This window comes from Myotis lucifugus, unplaced genomic scaffold, assembly GCF_000147115.1.
Source record: "Myotis lucifugus unplaced genomic scaffold, Myoluc2.0 scaffold_324, whole genome shotgun sequence".
In the NCBI taxonomy this organism is placed as follows: domain Eukaryota; kingdom Metazoa; phylum Chordata; class Mammalia; order Chiroptera; family Vespertilionidae; genus Myotis; species Myotis lucifugus.
In genome coordinates, this window is record NW_005871372.1 from 1049833 (window position 1) to 1073120 (window position 23288).

Below are 23288 nucleotides of genomic sequence, written 5' to 3' on the forward strand. Positions count from 1 at the left end.
AAGAGAGAGGAAGGGTGAGAGGGAAAGAGAAACATTGATGGGCTGCCTCCTGCACGTCCCTCTACTGGGGATGGAGGCCACACCCAGGCCTGTGCCCTGACCAGGAATCGAACCAACGACCTCTTGGTTCATGGGCCAATGCTCAACCAACTGAGCCATACCAGCCAAGGCTATATCTCCTATACTTTAAATTTCAATTTTAACACTAAGACTTTTTTTTTTACACTGGCAAAGGGAAGTGCAGCTGTGGTAGACGTGTTCAGCAGAATATCATCTAGAATTTGCTTTTAAAATAATCCAGTTGGGGATGGAGGGACAGCAAGGAAGAGGGGGAAGTCAAAGGCCTAGATGAAACTAGATGGGCCATGTGTTTCTAAATGACAGAAAGTAAGTAGTGTTAAGTATGTAGAAATTCATTATACTATCAATAATAAAAGGTTAAGGGGAATATTTATGGTTAACAATTAAAACTATAAGTTTCATATGGGAAACAAAACATACCAAGGTCAGCCCTAACCGGTTTGGCTCAGTGGATAGAGCGTCAGCCTGCGGACTCAAGGGTCCCAGGTTCGATTCCAGTCAAGGGCATGTACCTTGGTTGCGGGCATATCCCCAGTAGAGAGTGTGCAGGAGGCAGCTGATCAATGTTTCTCTCTCATCGATGTTTCTAACTCTCTATCCCTCTTCCTTCCTCTCTGTAAAAAATCAATAAAATATATTTAAAAGAAAAAAAACAAACATACCAAGGTCTTTCAAAATAGCTATCAAGTACCTTCTCTTATACAGTATTTATCAAGATATTATAGTCTCATGTGAAGGATGATGTTTCATAAAGAAAAAAAAAGAAAAAGAAATATATCTACACTGAGATGAGCCATCAAACACCAAAAGTAAATAGATACTAGGGGCAAAAGCAAACTAGATTATATAAATAAGACTAATGTGCTCAAAAAAGCCCCCAAACAACCATATCAATTTAAATTTTAGGGCCTGAATACACCAAAACATATTAAAAAGCAACAAAAAAGAATTCACATACCAATGTGAGTAAATTCAAGACTGAGATGATATAATCTGTGCCACAAGTCTGGCAATTCTCCAGTTGATCTAATCCATATGTAATGACCATGTCACAATGTATAGTCATGCTAGGATCCAAGCTGCCGAGCAAAACACCAACACACTCATTAGCAGCTGTCAACACAGCCTCAGAAAAAAACACTTGATTTGCAGCCGTCACACATCTCATTACTCTGTATAGAACCTGCAAATGGGGAAAACAAGCAGCTTTTTAAAAAAATTCACATGCTTCCACAGAGCAAAAAAATATTTTCTATTTAATGCAGTTTCAACTGAAAATTAACTGCCTGCCTTGTCAGTAGTCTCTTAATATTCTAGTTCTCAGAGATTGAATAATAAGGGTATCTTTAGTACAATACACAAACGTGATCTTGCCCAAAAAATTCTAAAGTACTATTGTGACAGGAAATGGAATTTGCCGTCCTCTATTTCTATTCTACCAGCTTCCTATGCACCCAATATCACTAAATGGCTGAAGTTCAGAATCTTTATAATCATGAAAACACACCAGAACTTAGAACAGTAACAGTATTAACAGCATTGGAATAATCTGCCATGAGAATAACTTTTTGTAATTTAGCATCTGGGCTTTGGACAATCAATACCAATACTTAGAACTCCTAGAGACCCTTTTAAAACTAAACATTTAAGTCACCTTTAGCTTATGAAAGTTCATGTATTGATGGTCTCTTTTGAAAGAAAAGTATTCTCATTCATAGCATATGATACCTACATGAAGATTATGAAAATCGTGTAGTTTCCAATCAAAACCCCCACTATAGTAATCAATATTAATGTACTAAATTTCTAATAAGAATAACTTTGGGGGGGAAAAAAACACATTGACACAAAGATAGCTCTAAAATATTTCTATAATAGTCAACAACCACTACACATAAGTTTTTAAAACTTACGTATAGGTTAAAAAGGCCTAAAAGACCTTCATAACAGAATACATTTAATCTATACCTATCCTAGAATACTATTATATTCCTTTTGTTTTACATGAGTTAACATATTTCAACACTGAAGCAGTCATCAAACAACCTCTTTGAGATAGCTACAAAGCAACAAAGATTAAACCATTTTGATCAGGTTTAAACTATCAACATGCTGGTTTTAATTATCTTCAAGATCAGTCATTTCTGCTCAAATACACAAATAACTTACCAAGAATTACAAACATAATTAATGTCCTATTTTATCTAGCAATATGTTCACTAAAAGTAAATGCTCATAAAAACTAGACTTTTGTCCAAACAGTAAAATTTTAATTATTTAGATTAATTTTTTTTGCTGTATCACACAATTCTCCCTTCTTATTCAAGTAGAGTATAATGATGGGGTTCATGTCTTATGTCTATTATGCTGACCCACTCACCAGACATTAATACAGTGCAGCTGATATTGGGGGCTGCAGAAGTGTGGCAATCTTATAACTGGCCTCAGATTTCTACACATTTTAAGTCCTTATATCTTTATATCCTTTGATGTCAGCCATCAAGTTGTTTCATCCTGTCATGCTCACAGAAAATTATTTTTTGAGGCTTTCTCTATAGTGTGCTATTTTTAGTATGTTGAAAACTAAAAGGAGACTCAATAATTTAAAAGTAAAATAATAATTATTAAAAAACAAAAAATTTTAATATATGTTCAAAACCAAGAATAAATGGGATCAATGAAGGATCTCCTAATAGAAAAGTTCATGGACATTTTAAAATTCAGTGGCCTTTTTTTCATGGGGGGAAAGGAGGAAGTAGGAGTAGGAGTAGGATAAAATATAGTAGAATTCCCAACTTTCCTGGCTATTTAAGAAAGCAGCCAAATACATACATGCTAAATAAAGGGTTAATAATAGAATACCAGGTAAACAGAAACATTTATAATACAAAACAATTTTATTCTTGAATAATACTTAGAACTCCTAAAGACACTTACATCTGTTACATATGCCTCAGTAATTGGAGGACCCCGAATTGGGCTGAAACGTTCCCCAATGCTCCTCACCACAGTACTAAAAACCCTGAGAAGAGCTGCCAGCTTTGGTAATGACACTGAAGGAGGAGGTATGTCTTCATCCACTGACTCCCCAGAGGCCACATGGCTGAGGTCCTAGAAGTGAATTCACAGCGTTCTTATTTAAGTAAGACACTTTATAGATTTTTACAAATAAAGAGGTATGAGAAAAGGAAACATGAATCTAGTTGTAAAAGTAGATTTTACTTCTAATTAAATAAGGCAATATTAGCCTCAGTAGATTAAGGAAATAACCTCTGTACCAATTCAGATAGGTATTGAGAAAAAATGAATTGTAGTACATATACTATATAGTTTTATGTTGGTATAAATAAAACCAAAACTGTTGCCATTCCTAAATTGTTTTTTGGTAAAATCTCATTCCAGGTATTCAAAATACTCAACTAAATAATAAGTACCCCACACCAACATTATGCATACACACACACACACACACACACACACACACACACACACACACACGAGAGAGAGAAAGAGAGAAGAAAAAGAAGGAGGAGGAGGAGGAGGAGCAGGAGCAGGAGGGGGGAGGTGAGGAGGAGGGAGGTAAAAAGTATAAGATCTGGTTCCCAGATTTATAATCTAGTTGCAGAAATAAGATATATTCAAAAGGAAAAGATTAGTAAAAAATGGGATACTAGAACCAATATATCACTACTGATAATTAAACAATCACATAATGAAAGAGAATTAGATTTTATGGATATAAAAGGGATGAATCTCTACAAACTAGAATAAGTGGCTTCAGAGAGGCAGATCAGCTTGAAAGGTGGGAGAGGAACAAAGACTTTCGATGTATGGGGGGCAAAGAAACATGTGGAAACAAAATATTCCCTAGCTTTTCTCTGAAAGGGGGCAAGTAGACTTGTGCCATTAAAAGTAGTGAATTCTTGCCTGCCCAGCGTGGGTCAGTGGTTGAGTTGTCAACGTATGAACCAGGAGGTCTCGGTTTGATTCCTGGTCAGGGCATATGCCTGGGGTTGCAGACTTGACCCCCAGTGTAGGGCTTGCAGGAGGCAGCCAGACAATGATTCTCTCATCATTGATGTTTCTATCTCTCGCTCCCTCCCTCTTTCTTTCTAAAATCAATTAAAAAATATTTTTTAAAAATGCAGTGAATTCTCATTGGCTAGAAGTAGCCAAGGTATAACAAAAATATGAAGCTAAATCTTAATGGAAGCTTGAACACCAAACAAGAATTATTGTAGATCTGAGTAGGGAAGAAACCCAGAAAGATTCAGTCAGATAACAGCAGGTTTAAGCCATAACAGTAGGGCCAGGAAAGCCAAGAACCAGTAACAGAGACTTCAGCAGCACCCTTAAAACTGCTACAAGCACTTGTACAGCTGCAAAAGTTGGTGGAAGAAACCAAGTCTTGTCCTCCAAAGTATAATCTATGATCTCCAATCATGTAAGAGGAAAGTCTTCAGGGGCTTTTATACTTTTAACAATTCACCTCACTTTCTTTTTTTTTAATCCTCACCAGAGGATATGTTTTTACTGATTTTAGAGAAGAGAGAAAGATCAATCGGTTTCTCATACATACCCCGACCAGGGAAGAACCCGCAACCTGAGTACTTGCTCAACTGGGAATCAAACCAGTGACCTTTCAGTGCACAGGACAACGCTCCAATCAAATGAGCCACACCAGCCAGGCCTCACCTCACTTTTTAAGTCTCTTTTAGTTAACAAAAAATAAGAGTGAACTACAGAAAATGTCTTCAGAAAGCTACCAGCTACCAAGATGATTTCAAGCTTTGCAAAATCAGGCCTACAATTTTTCTTTCAGTCTTTTCAGTAATTCTGCTGGTAACTTAAAAACTCATCTAAGAAAAATAATACATTGGCAATGGTCCTATAATTCCTGTTCAAATGTCAGGTGGTCTGACTTATTTTAAAATAAATATAGCACTTTAAGATTTTTTTGTTTTGGTAGCAATTTATTTTTTTCCTTTTTATTGAATTTACTGGGGTGACACTGGTTAATGTTTTGTTTTTTTTTAACCGAAATTTCAGGAAATAACTTTGTCTATACTCACCTCAGCATATGCCTCCATATCCTCTAGAAACTGACCAAGAAGAGTAGTAGAAAAAGCAAGATCAGCTACCCAAAATGGCTCCAGACTCTGCAACCACCCTAGGAATCATATAAGAAAGTTTAAAAAAAATATCCAAATAAAAAATATATTTGAGAGCCTTATTTTCTGGTTTTCAACTTGCCAACTCTTAAAACACGACCTGTATCACAAAACCAGGACTACTAACTATTAAGCATGCTAACCATGATTAACCAACATCTTTTAAATGCTGTAAAAATAAATGTTCTCCAGAATATGTATCTCACGTCCTTATTTTTCAGCAGATTTAATAACCATATTGTCACTATACACATGGCTTAGACCAGCGATGGCGAACCTTTTGAGCTCGGCGTGTCAGCATTTTGAAAAACCCTAACTTAACTCTGGTGCCATGTCACATATAGAATTTTTTTTTAATAATTGCAACCATAGTAAAACAAAGACATATTTTTGATATTTTATATATTTAAATGCCATTTAACAAAGAAAAATCAACCAAAAAAAATGAGTTCGCGTGTCACCTCTGACATGCGTGTCATAGGTTCGCCATCACTGGCTTAGACGAAAATGCCACAACCTACCAACAACCAGCCTGGTTATTTATCCTAGGGCCACAGCTAGCCACCAAAGGTATGCACTGATTTCCCCAGAATAAATGACACAGAACCAGATTCACCTGCACACCTTATTTTCAGAATTTTACTGCACCAAATAAGAGAAACTATAGCATTTAGAACGGGCTGAAGTGCCCAAGTGAGTCTTGCTAGTCATCCACTTAAACTCAAAAAAATTTTTTCTTTATCATTTATGACAATTTTCTAAATTAATCCATGTTTGTGTGTGTGTGTATGTGTGTTTTAATTTAAAAAAAAACAAAACACAAGTCACAAATATCTAGGACCTTCCGTTCTATATTTCAGGATATGACCACTATTATATCCCCTCCTACCAGCACATGCCACAAAGGATTTAGTTAAGTCCTTTCAATTTCTTACTGGAGCATTATAATCTCTACTTGGACTCTCCCTATCTACTACAAAGTACACAATTTTCTTTTGAAAAGCTAAATTTACCTAACAAGTAATGTTCATTTATAATAGCCAAACTGTATCTGTGAAACAATTAATAATAGCTGGTCTTTGAGGGATCAGTGCTCCTTCCCACAATAGTTACATAATTGGTATATGCTGCACCACTTACCAGACACCTGCTGTGTGAGCGAAGGTTTCTGAGTATGATCTATATGCCATCCAACTAATATATCAACCGTATCCTGGATGGAAACAGAGAAGGGCACCAAGCAATTTAAATTTAAGGTCTTACTACTATTCCACCTGTGGATGATTTCAGAGTAAGTGGCCCTAGAAAGGACATCTACTGTCTACCTACTTGACATTTAAAGTGAAAAAGGGAGAGGGCAGCCAGAAGAAAATGGAACTTTGTTTATGACACTGATAAAATGATATATTTTTCTTTAAATATCTTAGGGCATGCGTGTCAGAAAATAGATAGTATTTTTTATAAAAACATTAATGCTGTACCATTCAATCCTGGATCCTTGAACATCACTTAATTATACTCAAAGGAGCAGAAACTTTGTTTTCTACTTGAGTTCCCAGGTCCTTATACATGCAATCAATCTCTCACTCCATCATCAGAAAAGAGGGGATTGGGATACTTACCCTAAAGTTAGTGCTGAAAATATGAGGGTAGCATCGAGCTACCAAAAGAATGCACTTAACACATTTGCAAAGTAATTCTGGTGTATCCACATTTTCAAGAATGGACTGCAGGCTGGTCATTACAAGCTAAAAAAAAAAAAAAATCAAACCATGAACATTCAACAAAACAGGAAGAAAACAAGCAAATTAGGTTCATTATTTAATAGTGACTGTATCCAAATCTGACTATAATACCAAAGAAAATAAATTCTATAGTTTTAGCTCAAAAAAAGTTGAAAACATTTCATTCCACTAAGGTATCAGGCTGGAAACAAATACTGTTTTCTCCTCTTTGATGTCTGTTAAAATTATTTCTAAGTAACGTCTATTTACATTATTCCTAAGTGCTCTCTTTAATGCATTGATGTGATTACATTTCAAATACAAAAACTAATATGTGCTTAGGAACATTTAAAAAATACCACAATTACTTTCTAATTAAAAAAATAGAGCAGTTTATGCTTGAAAATATTAATACATGCTTCAAACTGGAATGACTTAGAGATTAACATGGCCCCAATTCATGAGTGACTTACAGGTTCATATTATCACTACATATTTCTTTTAAATAAATAGATGGCATACCACTCACAGAATATTTTGCAGCTATTTAAAGCCACTTTTTTCCCCAAAAAAATGAAAGCTTGTCTTTACAAAAGAATGTTATAAATATAGAAATGCTAGAATTAGAAAACAAACATTATGCAACAGCCAACTTTATATAATCTATAGACAGGACATGAATGGATGCTAAAAATCATTGAAATATTACCAAAAAACAGGATACCCAGAAGGTCTCAAAACATCATGCCCATATTAATCACTAAATACAAAGGGAGAAAAATAAACCTTCACAATGGAAAGACCTAGTAGTCTTCATCTCAACCAGGTAATCAAACTCTTCACCTCAGAGAATAAGACAACCTGAAGTTATATGCCTACTGATGTGATGCAATAGTAAGTATAAACTTTCTATGAAGTATTGGTGACCAAAATGTCTAAACTAAATCTAATCAGAAAGAAATAATCAGACAAGCCCAGAAAGTAGATCATTCTACAAAATAAGGGGGACAAAAAGGTACAAAGAACTGTTCTGAGAAAGATTAAAGAGGCACAAACCAAACACAATGCATGAATCTTGATGAGATTCTGGTTGGGTAAGACAAAAGATATAAAAGACATCTCAGAGGTAACTGTAGAAATCTGAATATAGGTTGTATTATGTAATAAAATTAATTATAGTTTTGTTATATAAGAGAATAGCCTTATTCTTAGGAGATAGATGTTAAAGCATTATGGGGTAAATTGTCATAATATGTGTAATTTGTTTTCCAATGATTCAGCAAAAAAGTATATGTGTATGTATAAAAATAAAATAACTGTAGCAAAATGTTAATAAGTGACAAATCTAAGTAAAGGATGTATAGCAGGGGTCCTCAAACTACAGCCCGCGGGCCACATGCGGCCCGCCGAAAACATTTATCCGGCCCGTCGGGTGTTTTTGCAGCTGCTGCCTGTCCTGCTTAGCAGCCGACTCGTCCTGGGCCAGCAGTGCGCATGTGTGGAATGTCTGAGGGACAGTGAACTGGCCTCCTGTTTAAAAAGTTTGAGGACCTCTGATGTATAGTGTTCACTATACTGAAGTTTGCTGTGGACTTTAAAAGTTTCAAAATAAATATTTAGGGGAAAATTCATAATATAAAAACTATATACGATAGCCTGGCCAGCGTGGCTCAGTGGTTGAACATGGACCTATGAACCAGGAGGTTACAGTTAGATTCCCAGTCAGGGCACATGCCAGGTTGCAGGCTTGATCCCTATTGGGGGTTGTGCAGGAGGCAGCAGATCCATGATTCTCTCTCATCATTGATGTTTCTCTCTCTCTCTCTATTTCCCTATCTCTCTGAAATCAATTAAAACAAACAAACAAACAAATAGGATAAGCTCTTTTGGTGTTATGCTGTTTAGTTACAGATAATTTTCGAATCTTTTCAAAATTTTTTTTCATGACCTCTATAATCAAGAAAAAAAATGCATCCTTTAAAAAGGCAGAATAAAGTAGGACTGATATTAATTTATACACAATTATTTTACATCACTTGGAATAAGAATATTTGACATATTATCAAACGTAAAAAAGCATAGTATGACTTGTGATGTTCAGTTTTTGTCTCCCTCAAAAAAATGTGAAGCCCCTCCTATTCCATGAAGTTCCTATTTTAAAACCTGCAAATAATTCTAGTCCTAAACAAATTCAAAGGAAAGCTTCTAAAAAGCAGAGAGGTGGGGGGTGGGAAACCTAACTTATTTTAAGGCTATCTTTAATGTGTGTCCTTTACTCAAATTCAAAAAGAGGAATTTTACTTATATCGCATTTACTATCAGTAGATAGCTCTATTCTAAATTTCCTTTTTTCAAGCTCCCCTTCGCAGGACATATATTAAAGACAATTTTCATTCCAAGCACATCATCAAACACCCCCTCCCCCCAATCTTACCTGCATTACAGATGAAAAGGCTTTCTTTTCTCCTACAGTCTCTAGTGCTTTGTAGGTGGCACATAAGTAGAGGAGTTTAACTTCATCTTTTGCAGATGAGCTAAATTTGCTAAAAATCCATTTGAAGATCTTCTCAGCCTCATAGCTCAGAGAAGCACAAAGAAGGCCAAGACAGCAAGCGCCTTCTTGTCTCAATTCCTGAAGCAATTTGCTACTGTGTTTATTTTAATGCAAACAAAACAAAATACACAAAAAGCTTAAGCTTTCAAGGATAAGAATGACAATATCTTACAAAAGAATGTCTTAAATGATTTTTTTAAAAATTCTATTCAAACTACATAAAAGGTTGAGATTTTATTCACCTTAAATATTCTCTATTCTTTCTATCCTGCAGTACCCAAAAGCACCTTAATTAGACACTGGGCTTTCTTTTACAGATTCAATTACTTACAAACAGTAAGGAAAAAACAAAAAACACTAAAATTCATGCTTTCAATTCCATCTCAAGCTTCACTAAATGATTCACAGAAAAAGGCAGCAACAAATGATTAGATAAAACACACTATAAATATATACTATATAATGTTCACTATGTAAGGGCTATAAAAATAGGAAATTCCTAAGTTAAATATAATAAACTTAAAAGAATAACAACACTCATTTAAGTATAATAGGTAACTATATAAAATAAAACAGTAAGGTTCATGACCTGCTGAGATAAATTGTGGGTGCTTTCCAACACTGCAATTCTTTGGAAGCCACCATACAAATAAATGATTGCATACCTTTGGAGAACCCCAGTAGCCTCATAGACTAGGTTTGAGCTGCCCAAAAAAGGAAGATCCATTTCACCTTTACTCTCTAAGCAATTTCAAAATTCTCTAGTTTACAAACGGTAATTGCATTCATTCATTCATTCATTCATGCCTGCATTAAGAATTTATGTCACTCTATATGTCAATCCTCAATTATTCAGTTATGTTAACAAATTTTTAAAAAATTATATTCCCTTTCAAGGATTCCATTTGTAGTCAATGGTTATTAACATATAAATACTTTAACACAGATAAAGATGACAAGAGAATCCAGTGAAACATTAAATAGATGTTCATAAATGAAACTAATGGGTTTATCTTGTTTATTTTTTAATAATTTCAAAAAATATACCTTACATTTTAAATTTAACCATTGTTACTTACCTTTCATTAAGCACATCATGTACAGCAGTCAAGATATTATCCAATTGTTTAACCAGTACCTTAAAAAAAAAAAATTTATAAAAACTTCAAATTCCTGTACTTTTAAGAATAACACTGTGTACTTTTTCTTGTGTACCCTTCCAAATTATAATTGGACAACAGCTCACAGTCCCCAATTAGCATATTTCAGGAATATTATAAGTTTTTTTTCAGACTATGAAAAAAATTCATCCATATAAAACAGAGCCATGATCATCAATGGGGGTAAAAAACTCAAAAGGCTTGTTTAATTTACTCTGAAATGCATTTTTTAAAAATGAATTGATGGGGAGAGATGAGTATATAATAAAGCAATATGGTAAAATGTTAATGACAGAATTTAGATGATGGGCATATGATGTTTACTGTAAAATTCTTTGAATTTTCTGTATATTTATAATTTTTCATAATAAAATTTAATAAAATTTGGGGGTTGGGGGAGAAGCTTGCTTTGAATCAAATATTATTTGATTCACCATACAACTTCTCATTAATTTTTCTCTTCATATCAAATTCTTAATTTAATATTAGGAGAATTACTTGGGGTAGAGAGAAATATGTAACTGCTCCTACATTTTGTCCTTGAAAGAATTTTTCCATTTATTTGGTCCTGATCACCAGACCAAACTTACCCATGAACAAAATATGTAACCCCTACCCCAATTTCACATATGAAAAACAACAGATATTCTGTTCTGAAACACAGAAAAAAAAATTCGAGGACAACATAATACATGTGTTAAAAGCACTTTATTGCAGAACCAATGTGGCTCCAACAATGGTAGATAAATTACAGAATAGGGGCATTAAATTCTAGATCATCATAATACAGGCCAAATTTATCTGGAATAAGAAATCCCTGTTATTGCTCCTTAGAAGCAAACCCTTTCCCTTCTTAAACCACTCTGGATAGCATTTACCTAGTTTATTATGGAAACACAAAAATTATCAACATTTCCAAGCACGCTATACTTACCAGTTTATTTTCTGGTTGCTGAATAAATTCCTTCAATTGCTTTACAGTAGTCAGTCTTCGGTCTCTGTCGTCTTCCCGGGTGATCCTCCGAAGAAGATTCGACAGTCGAGACTCATCAGAGTAAGACATCGATCGCTCTGTGAATATAAACATTTTGTTATCCATTGAGTATAAATAAGCGTAGAATTATATCCCAAATATTTTAAAGTACATCAAAAATTATAGTCCGCTGGACAATGAAAGGAGGTCCCATCACACTTTTGTTCATCACTATATAAACCAAGCCCCAGCAGACAGCTGTGAACATGACAGACCCTCAGAAGAGAAAAACCTCATTCTAGAGCAGTGGTTCTCAACCTTCTGGCCCTTTAAATACAGTTCCTCATGTTGTGACCCAACCATAAAATTATTTTCGTTGCTACTCCATAACTGTAATGTTGCTACTGTTACGAATCGTAATGTAAATATCTGATATGCAGGATGGTCTTAGGCGACCCCTGTGAAAGGGTCGTTCGAGCACCAAAGGGGTCGCAACCCACAGGTTGAGAACCACTGTTCTAGAGGATTAGCTGAGAATTCTGTTAAAATAAGATTAGAAGACTGGGTAAGACTTTAAAGATTTTTAAAAAGGGTTAGAAATTGTTTTCTTCAGATCTGCTCCAAACTGATTTCAACTTCCAAGTAAAGAGCATGGGTATGGTAAAAGACTTCAATAGGTTAGGGGTAAATTCTCAACCAGGGAGAATACAGGCTATATGCTTCTATTTCTCACCTAGGTATCCCACTGGGCGGCTCAGAGCCTCTTGTTCACATTATGATCATTTTCCTAGCACAAAGTTTTGATGAATTGAAATCATGTTTCACTACTACCTACTATGTGCAAGGTATGCTGCCAGTCAGAAAGTGGCAAATCAGAAACTTTCTTCCCTTTACTTTTTAATGACAAGAACAAGTGGGAATGCTCAAATAATGTTTGACAATAATAAAGATGCATTTAGATACTAAAATTTTCTTTTGAAGTTTCAGCTATGCTATCTAATCTAATAATAGACAAACATGGTAATTGACCATACCTCCGCTATGCTTCCCATTGGCAAATCAGCAGGATATGCAAATTAAACCAACCAAGATGGCGGCCGGCAGCCACACAGCTGTAGCGAGCAGGAGGCTTGCAAGCCAGGCTGATGGCTGCCAGTACAGCGGTGGTGGTGGGAGCCTCTCCTGCCTCCTCAGCAGCGCTAAGGATGTCCGACTGCAGCTTAGGTCTGCTCCCCGCTGACAAGTGGACATCCCCCAAGGGCTGTCGGGCTGCCAGAGGGATGTCTGATTGCCAGCTTAGGCCCAATCCCCCGAGGACCAGGCCTAAGCCAGCAGGTGGTCATCCCCCGAGGGGTCCCAGACTGCGAGAGGGCACAGGCCAGGCTGAGGGACACCCCCCCCCCCCAGTGCACAAATTTTTGTGCACCGGGCCTCTAGCCATATCAAAGGGTCTGACAGTTTCAGTTCTAAGGCACAAAAGAAAAACTACAATAAAAGCAATTACAACATATGAGACAAGAAGTAAGAATTTCTGAAATCCCTAGCCCATTGAATATTTCAGTAAGGACGAATACAGAATATGTCATTAGGACACCAGACTGGAAACCTAGGTTCTATTTACAATTCTGCCAACTGCATAACTTGGAGCCTGTGAGGAGAAAGAATTAGACTAACTTAGTGTTAGAGTCGCTTTCCAATTTCTATCATACATAAGTCTAAGACTTCAAACACTATTTAGAAACAGTACAACCTCTGATTTAGCATTCTACTTCTGGAAACTTATCCAAAAATAATCATTTTTCAAAAGCTATATGCACAAAGATGTGCACCAAGATCCACATAACACATACATACACACCCCGCAATGGAACAAGTCATAAACTAAATGTCCAAAGAGTAACTCTTTCCAACAAAGTGTATAAATCAGAAATCTTGATTTCACACTCAGTTTTACCAATACAATAAATTTCTCTTGTAGGAAAAAAGTTTTTACCTCTAATCCCCTGAATTTTCAGGGTACTTTATCTATATACACTGAGGCTCGTGTTATAAGGCAGAAAGAGGCATGATTGCATTTAACTTCAGAAAGGGTCCACTCCATGTATACTCATATCCCCCGTAGGCATTAGGGTTCATAGACTTGCAGCAATAAGAGCCCACTGTACACATTCAATAGCCACAATAATCAGGAAAACTCTTTCTTTAAAATCTTACCCAGTCTTCCAATCTTATTTTAACAGAATTCTCTTCTAAAAAGTATTAAAACCTTTCTGGTAGGAATTTACTCGTAAACAATTCACAGGAAAAGGAATGCAAAATATTATTGTGTGCACAGGTTTTTCAACTCAGAGTAAATTAACCAATTCACACATATGCAAGGTATTAGTACAAAATAAGGTATCTAGGAGAAGAGGAGATACAGGTCTTAGTGGAACATGTGTGTGGTCCGCAGTTTGCCCAGTCTTACCCTGTGATTTCCTCATGTCTTTGATGGCTAATGCACGACTGCCATGCTGAACACTGGTGAACTCAGGGTTGGTCACATTGTTAACCCTCAGCTCTTGCCCCAACGACTTCCGACCATAAGTATTTTCCCCAGATCCTCCATTGACACTGTAACCACCTAAAAACAGCAATATTTATGTTATTTACATAAGGCTCTTTGTTTCACTCAATGAATTCCTGAGAGTTCAGGATCTTATTACCTACTCTACAGTTCAACCAGCCTTTGCTTCTCTTACCTGTCCCTGCACTGCCGGCCTTGAAACCATCTTTTAATTTCATTTTAATAACTTCAACAGAAGATAAGAGAAATGCAAACTAAAGTCAGATTTTCAGGGCGGGAAGAGATTAACAAATGAACTTATATGCATAACCCATGGCCTGTGGAAGGGACTGGAGCGGGGTGGAGGAGGTCAAGGGGATGGGGGAGGGGGTCTGCAATACTTTCAACAATAAAGATAAATTTAAAAAACCTTTTAGGCCCTGGCTGGTTGGGCATTATTCCAAGCACTGAAAGGCTGCAGGTTTAATTTCCAGTCAGGGCACATGCCTGGGTTTCGGGCTTGACCCCATTGCAGGCGAGTGCAGGAGGCAGCTAATAGATGTTCTGATGTTGTTTTTTTCTCTCTCTCTCTCTCTCTACCTCTTCCTCCCTCTCTCTCTCTAAAAAGATCAATAAATACCTAAAAACAAAAACAGAAAAATCTTTTGGGACAATCCTGGCCAGGTAGCTCAGTTGTTTAGAGCGTCAACCCGATATGCCAAGGTTGTGAGTTTGATCCCCAATCAGGGCACAAGAATCAACTAATGCCCTAGCTGGTTTGGCTCAGTGGACAGAGCATCAGCCTGTGGACTGAAGGAAGGGTTCTGGGTTCAATTCCAGTCAAGGGCACATGCCCAGGTTTTAGCCTCAATCCCCAGTAGGGGGTGTGCAGGAGGCAGCCAATCAATGATTTTCTCTCATTGATGTTTCTATCAGTCTCTCCCTCTCTCTTCCTCTCTGAAATCAATAAAATATATATTTTTTAAAATCAACCAATGAATGCATAAATAAGTGGAACAAATCTGTTTGTCTCTCTCCACCCTTCTCTCCCTTCCTCTCTAAATATAAATCAATCAATCAATCAATCAATCGCACTTTGGGCAAGTCTAGAGGAGAGATGGTAGTCGACAGAGACTTCAGTCTTAGTGATACTGTATTTTTCTTTTTTGGCAAGGAAACTGCATTTCTGTATTATATGTATATAAAGTGTTTTAATTTTTTAAATTTAAGGGGGTAAACTTATGAAGTTTCAAAAATCTCACTGTATTTTATATACATATATTTTTTAAACCACCTAGCTCTAAAGTCCAGGGTTTCTTGCCTCTGCACCATGGTGTGCTGCCTATTATGAACTGCTGTTTACTTTGACATTTTATTAAATATAAAATAGCTATATTCTAAGCATAAAGAAAGAGGTGCAGAAGGGAGAGAAAGGGGAGGGAGGGATGGGTAGGTTAAAAAACATAAAAAGCATGCCCCTACCAATAAGGAAATATATATACCCTTTTCGTCATTCTGTATGTCAACGTGGACTCTGGTATCATCGTGCCTTTGCCGAGACACCACAGCTGAATTCGAAGGTTGCAGTCCATAAGAGGAAGACCCACCCCTATCTCTGGATGAAGAATATTTTAAATTATCTGGGTCGGCTGATGCACTATCAGTTCTGTAAAGAGAGAAGAGTATAAGATTAGAACTTTAAACAAATATTTCAATAGTAATTTTCAACCGGTGTGCTGCAAGAGGCACACTAGTGGTTCCACAAGAATTTTTAAAACATGCAATGCCAGACTATTTAGTCAGTAATACTGACCTCTTTTCTCTTAGATTGTCAAATAAAAAATATGGCAATAGCCAATACAACAATAGCTGTCCAGTGTGAATGGATAAAAATTAATATCTTTATTTCCCATTGATTTCTAGAGAGAGTGGAAGGAGAAACATGGACAGGAGAGAGACACATTAATTGGTTGCCTCCTGCACACACTCCTACCAGGGCTGAGAACCTGCAACTGAGGTATATGCCCTTGAATGAGATTCAAACCTATGACCCTTTGGTCCTCAGGCCGACGCTCCAACCACTGAGTCAAACTGGCCAGGGCTATACCTTATTTTTTGGTCAGACTGGTGTGTCACAGAATTTTAGTAATTAGTGTCACAGAATTTTAGTAATTAGTCTATGTGTTCCTTGAAATGAAAAAGGTTGAAAATCACTGGCCCAAGTAATAAATCTTTCTTTTATATAAGCCTCTCTTTCTTCTCTCCACCTTTTATATTTTTTAAATCATTACTCTTATAAATAAGCACTCCAGTGTCTAATAAGTCTCAATGGATGAAATGCCCATTTTTCAGCTCCTTCTACTACTATTCTAAGGATCCATTTAGAAATATGAGTAACTACAGGATTAAGATTCCCAACTTATCCCACTTTGCTCAAGACTTAACTGACTTTAGCACTAAAGTCCCATGTCCTAGGACAGTGATGGCGAACCTTTTGAGCTCGGCGTGTCAGCATTTTGAAAAACCCTAACTTAACTCTGGTGCCGTGTCACATATAGAAATTTTTTGATATTTGCAACCATAGTAAAACAAAGACTTATATTTTTGATATTTATTTTATATATTTAAATGCCATTTAACAAAGAAAAATCAACCAAAAAAATGAGTTCGCGTGTCATAGGTTCACCATCACTGTCCTAGGAAGTCCCTCAGCCCTAGGCAAACTGGGACACTTGGTCACCCTGGTCCAGGATTCTCTTCACATGACTTGATAAAAGAAGTTCCTTAGGGAGAATGCCTTAAAAAAGAGGCTTTTGTCTGATTCATGTTTAGAATATGGAAGGATTTATCTTCAGTTGCCCATTACCTTTGCCTATCTGGGAAGTGACCCTGTCAATTGTACACAGTGGCACAGAGTGATATGGCAGAAGGAGGGCCAGAGTTTAGTGTTCCGAGTAGCTTTTGGATCCTGCACTTCATGGGGAGGACTCAGGACTTCCTGTTAAGACTTTAAAGCAGTGGTTCCCAAACTTATTTGGCCTACCGCCCCCTTTCCAGAAAAAATATTACTCAGCGCCCCCTGGAAATTAATTTTTTTTAAATTTTAATAGCAATTAAACAGAAAGATATATGTATTAATGTTTCTACCTTTTTTGTAAAATATAGTAAAGAAAGGTGTAAATTAGAAACATTGAAGTTTGAAATTATGAAACTATTTCTTGAACTCAGAATAGAAAGGTAATACAAAAAAAGTTAAAATAAATGCACCTGTGGCCATCACCGCCCCCCTGGATCGCTGCAGCGCCCACCAGGGGGCGGTAGCGCCCACTTTGGGAATCACTGCTTTAAAGGCTTGTGATCCTGCTTTCAAGACTAGTTGGTGAGAGGAGAGCTAATCTGAGGGCATAGCTGGAAGTGGATCCCTAAATTATGAACTCCGTGGAAGACATGGCCCCTGAAAGCCAAGGCGATACCAAGTCAACCATAGAGTACCACCTAGAGAGAGAGGAAGAGGGAGAGGGAGGAGCAGGAGGTAAAAGAAGCAGTTCTTTCTCCCAGGAGAGATTTATCAGTGGGAAAAATTAATCTTCCCAGTTGTAAAAAAACACTGGCAACATATGAGGCAGTTGCAAAGTTTTACCAAATTACTGTTTTTTTAATATATATATTTTTTTATTTCAGAGAGGAGTGGGGGGGAGGGGGGAGAAACAACAATGATGAGAGAGAATCACTGATTGGCTACCTCCTGCATGCACCACACTGGGGATCGAGCCCACAACCTGGGCATGTGTCCTGACCAGGAACAGAACAGTGACCTCCTGGTTCATAGGTCGATGCTCAACCACTGAGCCATGCCAGCTGGGCCCAAATTACTTTTAATGTACTGCCTCATGGCAATGTAGCATTCTCTCTCTCTCACCTGAATGTGTAACTTATTTGGTGGAAAATAAATTATAGAATGATATTTGAAAGCAAGTTCAGTGGGATATAAGGAAAGAACACATTAGTTGCAAAGTAAGATTATTCTATTGAACTGCAATACTGAAAGTTTCACCAAAGATTCCTTAACTATAAAAAATATCTATTAAAATTCTAAAAAGTGAGGAAAATGAAAGATATCAGGAACCCAATAAAGCTAAGTTTAAAGGTTGCAGTTCATAATCTATTTAAAAATCAAACATTGTCAGCTCTGGATGGGTAGCTCAGTTGGTTAGAGCATCGTCCTGATACACCAAGGCTGCAGGATTGATCCCCAGCCAGGCACATGCAAGAATCAACCAATGAATGCATAAATGAGCGGAACAGCAAATCAATGTTTCTCATTCTCTCTCTCCCTATATCTCTCTAAAATTAATCAATAAATAAGTGTTTTTTTAAATCAAGCATTATTCAGGATAATCCTGGATACTTGAATATTAATAAATGAGGGGTGCAGTTTTAGGGTAAAATTAGTGTCCTTATCCAGGATCAGCTCTATGCCTCAATGTCCTCATCAGTAAACTAGAGAGCTAAGCTTCATAATTTCTCATGAACCTTATTCTTCCAAGCATCGATCATAAGGTATCAAGAAATAAGACAACACTACATACCATATGGCAACATTTTTAAAAGTTCCTCTCCTACTGATACTTCTTATGAGAAAAACGGCCTTTTGAAAAATCACTTTTATGATACTTACTGAAACACCTTCTGAACTTATAATTATTTGGAAAAATTAAGGACACTGGCAAGAGCAGAAGCTACTCTATTCCTCAACCCCCATGACCCTACCCCATATATAAAATGACTGCAGTGTTTATAAGTATATTTAATTTAGTTATCATCCTTTCATTGCCCTCACCCACAAAAATACTAAACATGAAACTTTGCACAGGCTCAATCAGTCAGACACCCTGATCTGTACTTCTGTAGCCACTGTTGATACAGAATACAAACAATAAGCCCAATTAAACTTGGATCCCTAAGTGTCACAAGTCTAAATTATTCCTAAAGGCTCTCCATTTGAAACTTGATAAAATTCCGTAACCCTAGCATACTAGAAGAACTAAGACTTCATAATGGAGTATCTTCTTCAAACATACAGGGTTCACTAATTGATAGACAAAGCTCAATACTTTCAACATATGGGAAAATAAAATCAATGAAATTTCAAGAAAAATGTATGAGAATATTTTCTAAGTATACTAAATCTCTAAGTACTTAAGTACCGTTAACTCTAAGTGGAGCATGAGGACTTTAAAAAAAAAAAAAAAACGAATGTAAAAACATTCCCCATGTATCCAAAAATAGCACATTAAATATTCACCTATAATAATCCATAACATACCATTAATTTAAAGGAAATTGAAAAATAAAAGAGAGCATATGAGCTTTTCTGACAGGTTTTGAACTTTCTGTATGTTTGGCATCTAACACAACCTGGGAAAGAAAGATGTTAGGAAATGAATGAGTGAAGTAAAATAATTCTGCAACACCTAGATAAATGAAGTCTACTAATATTCAAATATCGGAATTTCCTTTTTCATTATGTTTATGTATCACATATATTTCTCTTTTAAATATTTGTATTATTTTCTGGTAGCATAGCAGTAGACTTAAAGCAGCAGAAAATACAGATCTAAAAAAAAGATCTGGTCTCAAATCGCAGCTCCAGCACTGAAAAAGTACGTATGACTCTGCACAAGGTACTTATCTCCAAGCCTTGGTTGTCTCTGGCTTAAAATGGGGGTAATATCTATCTAATATGGACGGTTGTTGTGAGGCTTAAATAAGATGATGAAATCTTAAAAAATACTCAGCTTATAGCGTACATTATCATAGTACTAAATTAACTCGTTTCCAGTCTAACAAATAATGTATAAGTAGTTCATGAACATATGAAGACAATCAAAATAAGTTCTTATGCTCAATATATAGCAGATTCTAAGTTCTTCATTGAAGAAATTAAACAATCTATTCCTACCAACAAATACATTCCTGACTAGCGAGTACTGATTTCAAACTAAATTGAAAAAAAAAAAGAAACAAAAAAAACACAACGAGAAACAGGAGTGACTTCCCAATTTGTTAGAAATACAGGTTTTTAAAATTCCATGAGTTAGGACCATCAAGATTCCCACCACCTCCATAATTTGGGTTTTCAGAGATATAAATCAAAATTTTCACTAGGGTAGAACCACTGTCTAAAAACTCCCTAATTGCCAAGTTCTTTTAATACTAACTGATTAAAACATTTCCAACCAGAATTCAAGATACTGGTATTCTGAACACAAAAAGCACAAATGGTTCAGCATTTACACAAGATCTCTATTTTATAATTTCTAGACTGCTTAGGTCTCAAAAAAAAAAAGTCAGTAGCAAGCTGTAATCACCAACAAGATTATCCCAGTCCAATAAACAGAAAACTGTTAAAGAACAGAAATGAACACTTAAAATGAGGCAATCAAAGGCACAAAATAGAAAATGCAGATTTGAACTCAAAGAGGCAGGCATAAATGTTAAGCTAGTTATAAGGGCTGAAAAAGCTATCATCTGCCAGAATTAGTGTCTCAATTTAGTGATAAAAGAAAATGTATCTGTTGAGACTAAGAACTCTAGAGCAGGGATCCAAAAATACCTCCATAGCCCCTTTAATACTCTAAAAATATTATGGAGAGAAAAAAAGAAATGCATAAATTTCCCCAAAATGATTAAACTGAAGTTAAAGCCTGATGTACATGCCACACGAGAGGTAAGTTTCTAAAGCTCATACCTCAAAAATCGCATACTGTATAATATGGAGCCTTTGTGATGTTTTGCATCAAGTCAATCTGTAAGACAGTAGTTACAATATTAGTGAAGGCAGCGGATTAAAACATTTGTTGTTCACACATGAAGCAAATATCATTCATGGATTAGGTGCTTTTAGTTAAACTATGGCCCTCTAGGTTTCATATGTTGAAGCAAAAATTGAAATGGAAAGCCACTCTGTGCCTTAGAGGATAGAGAGGCTTAAGGGGGCAACCAAAAAAAAAAAAAGTTTAATATATAGAAGAATTTAAATGTTCCTTATAACATACAAATCACATGCAAATATAGTTACTGCTCATTTTAGTGGTCTATTCTTAGTATATAGAAAATGTAACAAATCTGAGGAGTCATTCATTTTTGAATGACCCAAATCCTTAGACCTCAAATCAACAATCCACCATATATTAGAGGATAGTATCTCCTGGATAAATGTGGTCTTGTGGTCCAGTTCTTATAAGCATTATAAAGAATAACAAAAAAAAGAAAAGAATAGAAAAGAAAAGAGAAAAAAAGGAAAAGGAAAAGAGTCATTCTGGAAGTATGAAATCAGGGATTTGGAAGTATGAAGTCAGGGAATTCCCTATCAGGAAGCATTTCCATAAAGCACCCTGAAATGACTTGATGCAAACACCACACCTGGTGGTGCTAGGGGAATAAGCATCATATTGCTTCAAGTTGTTTTTAAGTAGGCTTATTAAGGAATTTTGCTCTCATGGTGAGATCTAATTTGTACTGGGTATCAACCAGGAAATAAGATTATACTAAAGCCAATGAGGTGGGAATGCATTTGCTCTCTAAAGCAGGGGTGGGAAAGGTGCAGCCCACGGGCCATATAAGGCCTCAGAAATCATTTGGTCTGGCCTTGCCACGGCAACCACAGGTGTGACTTGAAATTCAATAAATCTAGAAGCTTTTTTCATAGCAACATAAATTTATATTAAGGGAATTATATTAAGCGAATGATGTTATAAATATCCAAATGGCCCTTGTCAGAGAAAAGGTTCCCCACCCCTGCTAAAGCAGTGGTAACTCAAAGATAGTGTCACTGTCACAAAGCAGTTGTAGGATATGCCGAGTTTTTCATACTAACAGTTAATATCACTTGAAAATGATTTACCTTTTTTAGAAATAAATTCAAGGATATCCCTGTGATGTCTCTTACTCACCTGGATTCAGACATGCTTTCATGAGGAATAAGAAAAAAAGGTGAAACTATGCATAACCTTGGGCCTTGTGTACATCACTTTCACATTAGAAACACTACTCTAAAATGAGTCTAGGGCTAAAAATTTCATTTGGGAGACTCAGGGATTTCATTACATGAAACTCCTCTTGTAGGAGAAAATAGTAAGTTCAAATTTAATGAAACAGAATTGAACCAGCATGCCAAACTTATAAATGAAACATCAGTTTTACAATATTAAAAAATATTAAGTATATATAAATTCTTGATAAAATTTCCTTAGCTCCTTAAGTATTAACTGTCTATAAATAGGTTATTTGTTACCAATTTTTAAGTATTACTCAAACTCTCAACTAAATAGCCACTGTGGACTCAAAATACGAAAATACCTTTATTGTAAACTTGTAAGACTTTTTACCTTTCCCAAAGAGAGGTCTAAACTTTACCCTGGAAATTAATCTCTAAACTCTTGGAACATCATACCTAATAAGAGTGTTACTGTTCACCAGAGTTTAGGGCCACACCAGAAAATGTCACTTTATGGTAAAGGATTTCAGTCACATGAATCATCTCAATCTGCAGAAGGGCTGGAGACTAAGTTCAGCCATGTGGGCAGTCAATCATGGAGCCCCAATAAAAATTCTGGACACCAAAGCTGGGGTAAGCTTCCATGGGTGGTTAATACTCCATGCTTATTGTAATGCATCGATACCAGGAAAGTAATACTGTTCACAACTCCACAGGGAAACAACTGGATGCTCCACATTTACAACTTTCCTATACTCTGTCCTATGCACCTTTACATTTGGCTGATTTTACTCGATATCCTTTAGCTGTAAAAACCTGTAACCATGAGTATAAGATTTCAATGAGTTCTTTAAGTTCTTCTGGTGAATTATCCTACCTAAAAATAGTCTTGGGGTCCTCCCAACTTGCAACTGGTGTCAGAATAAAGGTGGTCTTATGGATCATGCCCCCTCTAACTCTGCACCTACCAGTATATTTTAAATCACTGAATATATTCTAATCCAAAATTTAAAAGACTAATTTTGTTTTTTTATAAAATCTTTAGCAAACATAATAAAGAACTGACTTTCAGGTGCAGTAA

The 23288-nt window shown here is 36.2% G+C and overlaps 1 protein-coding gene across 8 annotated transcripts in view; it reads right to left on the reverse strand.

The window, feature by feature from the left end:
* The window catches only part of SMG1 (SMG1, nonsense mediated mRNA decay associated PI3K related kinase), a 108671-nt gene that overhangs the window by 64075 nt on the left and 21308 nt on the right, over positions 1 to 23288 (reverse strand). Inside the window, exons 2-12 of one of the 8 annotated variants that reach the window (XM_014466119.2) lie at positions 20960 to 21020; positions 15711 to 15874; positions 14131 to 14286; positions 11625 to 11761; positions 10610 to 10668; positions 9411 to 9624; positions 6875 to 7000; positions 6393 to 6465; positions 5154 to 5251; positions 3019 to 3192; positions 1040 to 1264 (exon numbers count right to left, since the gene is read on the reverse strand). In XM_014466119.2, the coding sequence (XP_014321605.1) occupies positions 1040 to 1264; positions 3019 to 3192; positions 5154 to 5251; positions 6393 to 6465; positions 6875 to 7000; positions 9411 to 9624; positions 10610 to 10668; positions 11625 to 11761; positions 14131 to 14286; positions 15711 to 15874; positions 20960 to 20973 (1440 nt within the window). In that variant the 5' untranslated portion in view covers positions 20974 to 21020. Of the gene's footprint in view, positions 1 to 1039; positions 1265 to 3018; positions 3193 to 5153; positions 5252 to 6392; positions 6466 to 6874; positions 7001 to 9410; positions 9625 to 10609; positions 10669 to 11624; positions 11762 to 14130; positions 14287 to 15710; positions 15878 to 20959; positions 21021 to 23288 lie in introns of those variants that run through there. The other 7 variants (XM_023764240.1, XM_023764239.1, XM_023764246.1 and 4 more) reach the window with 7 other exon arrangements.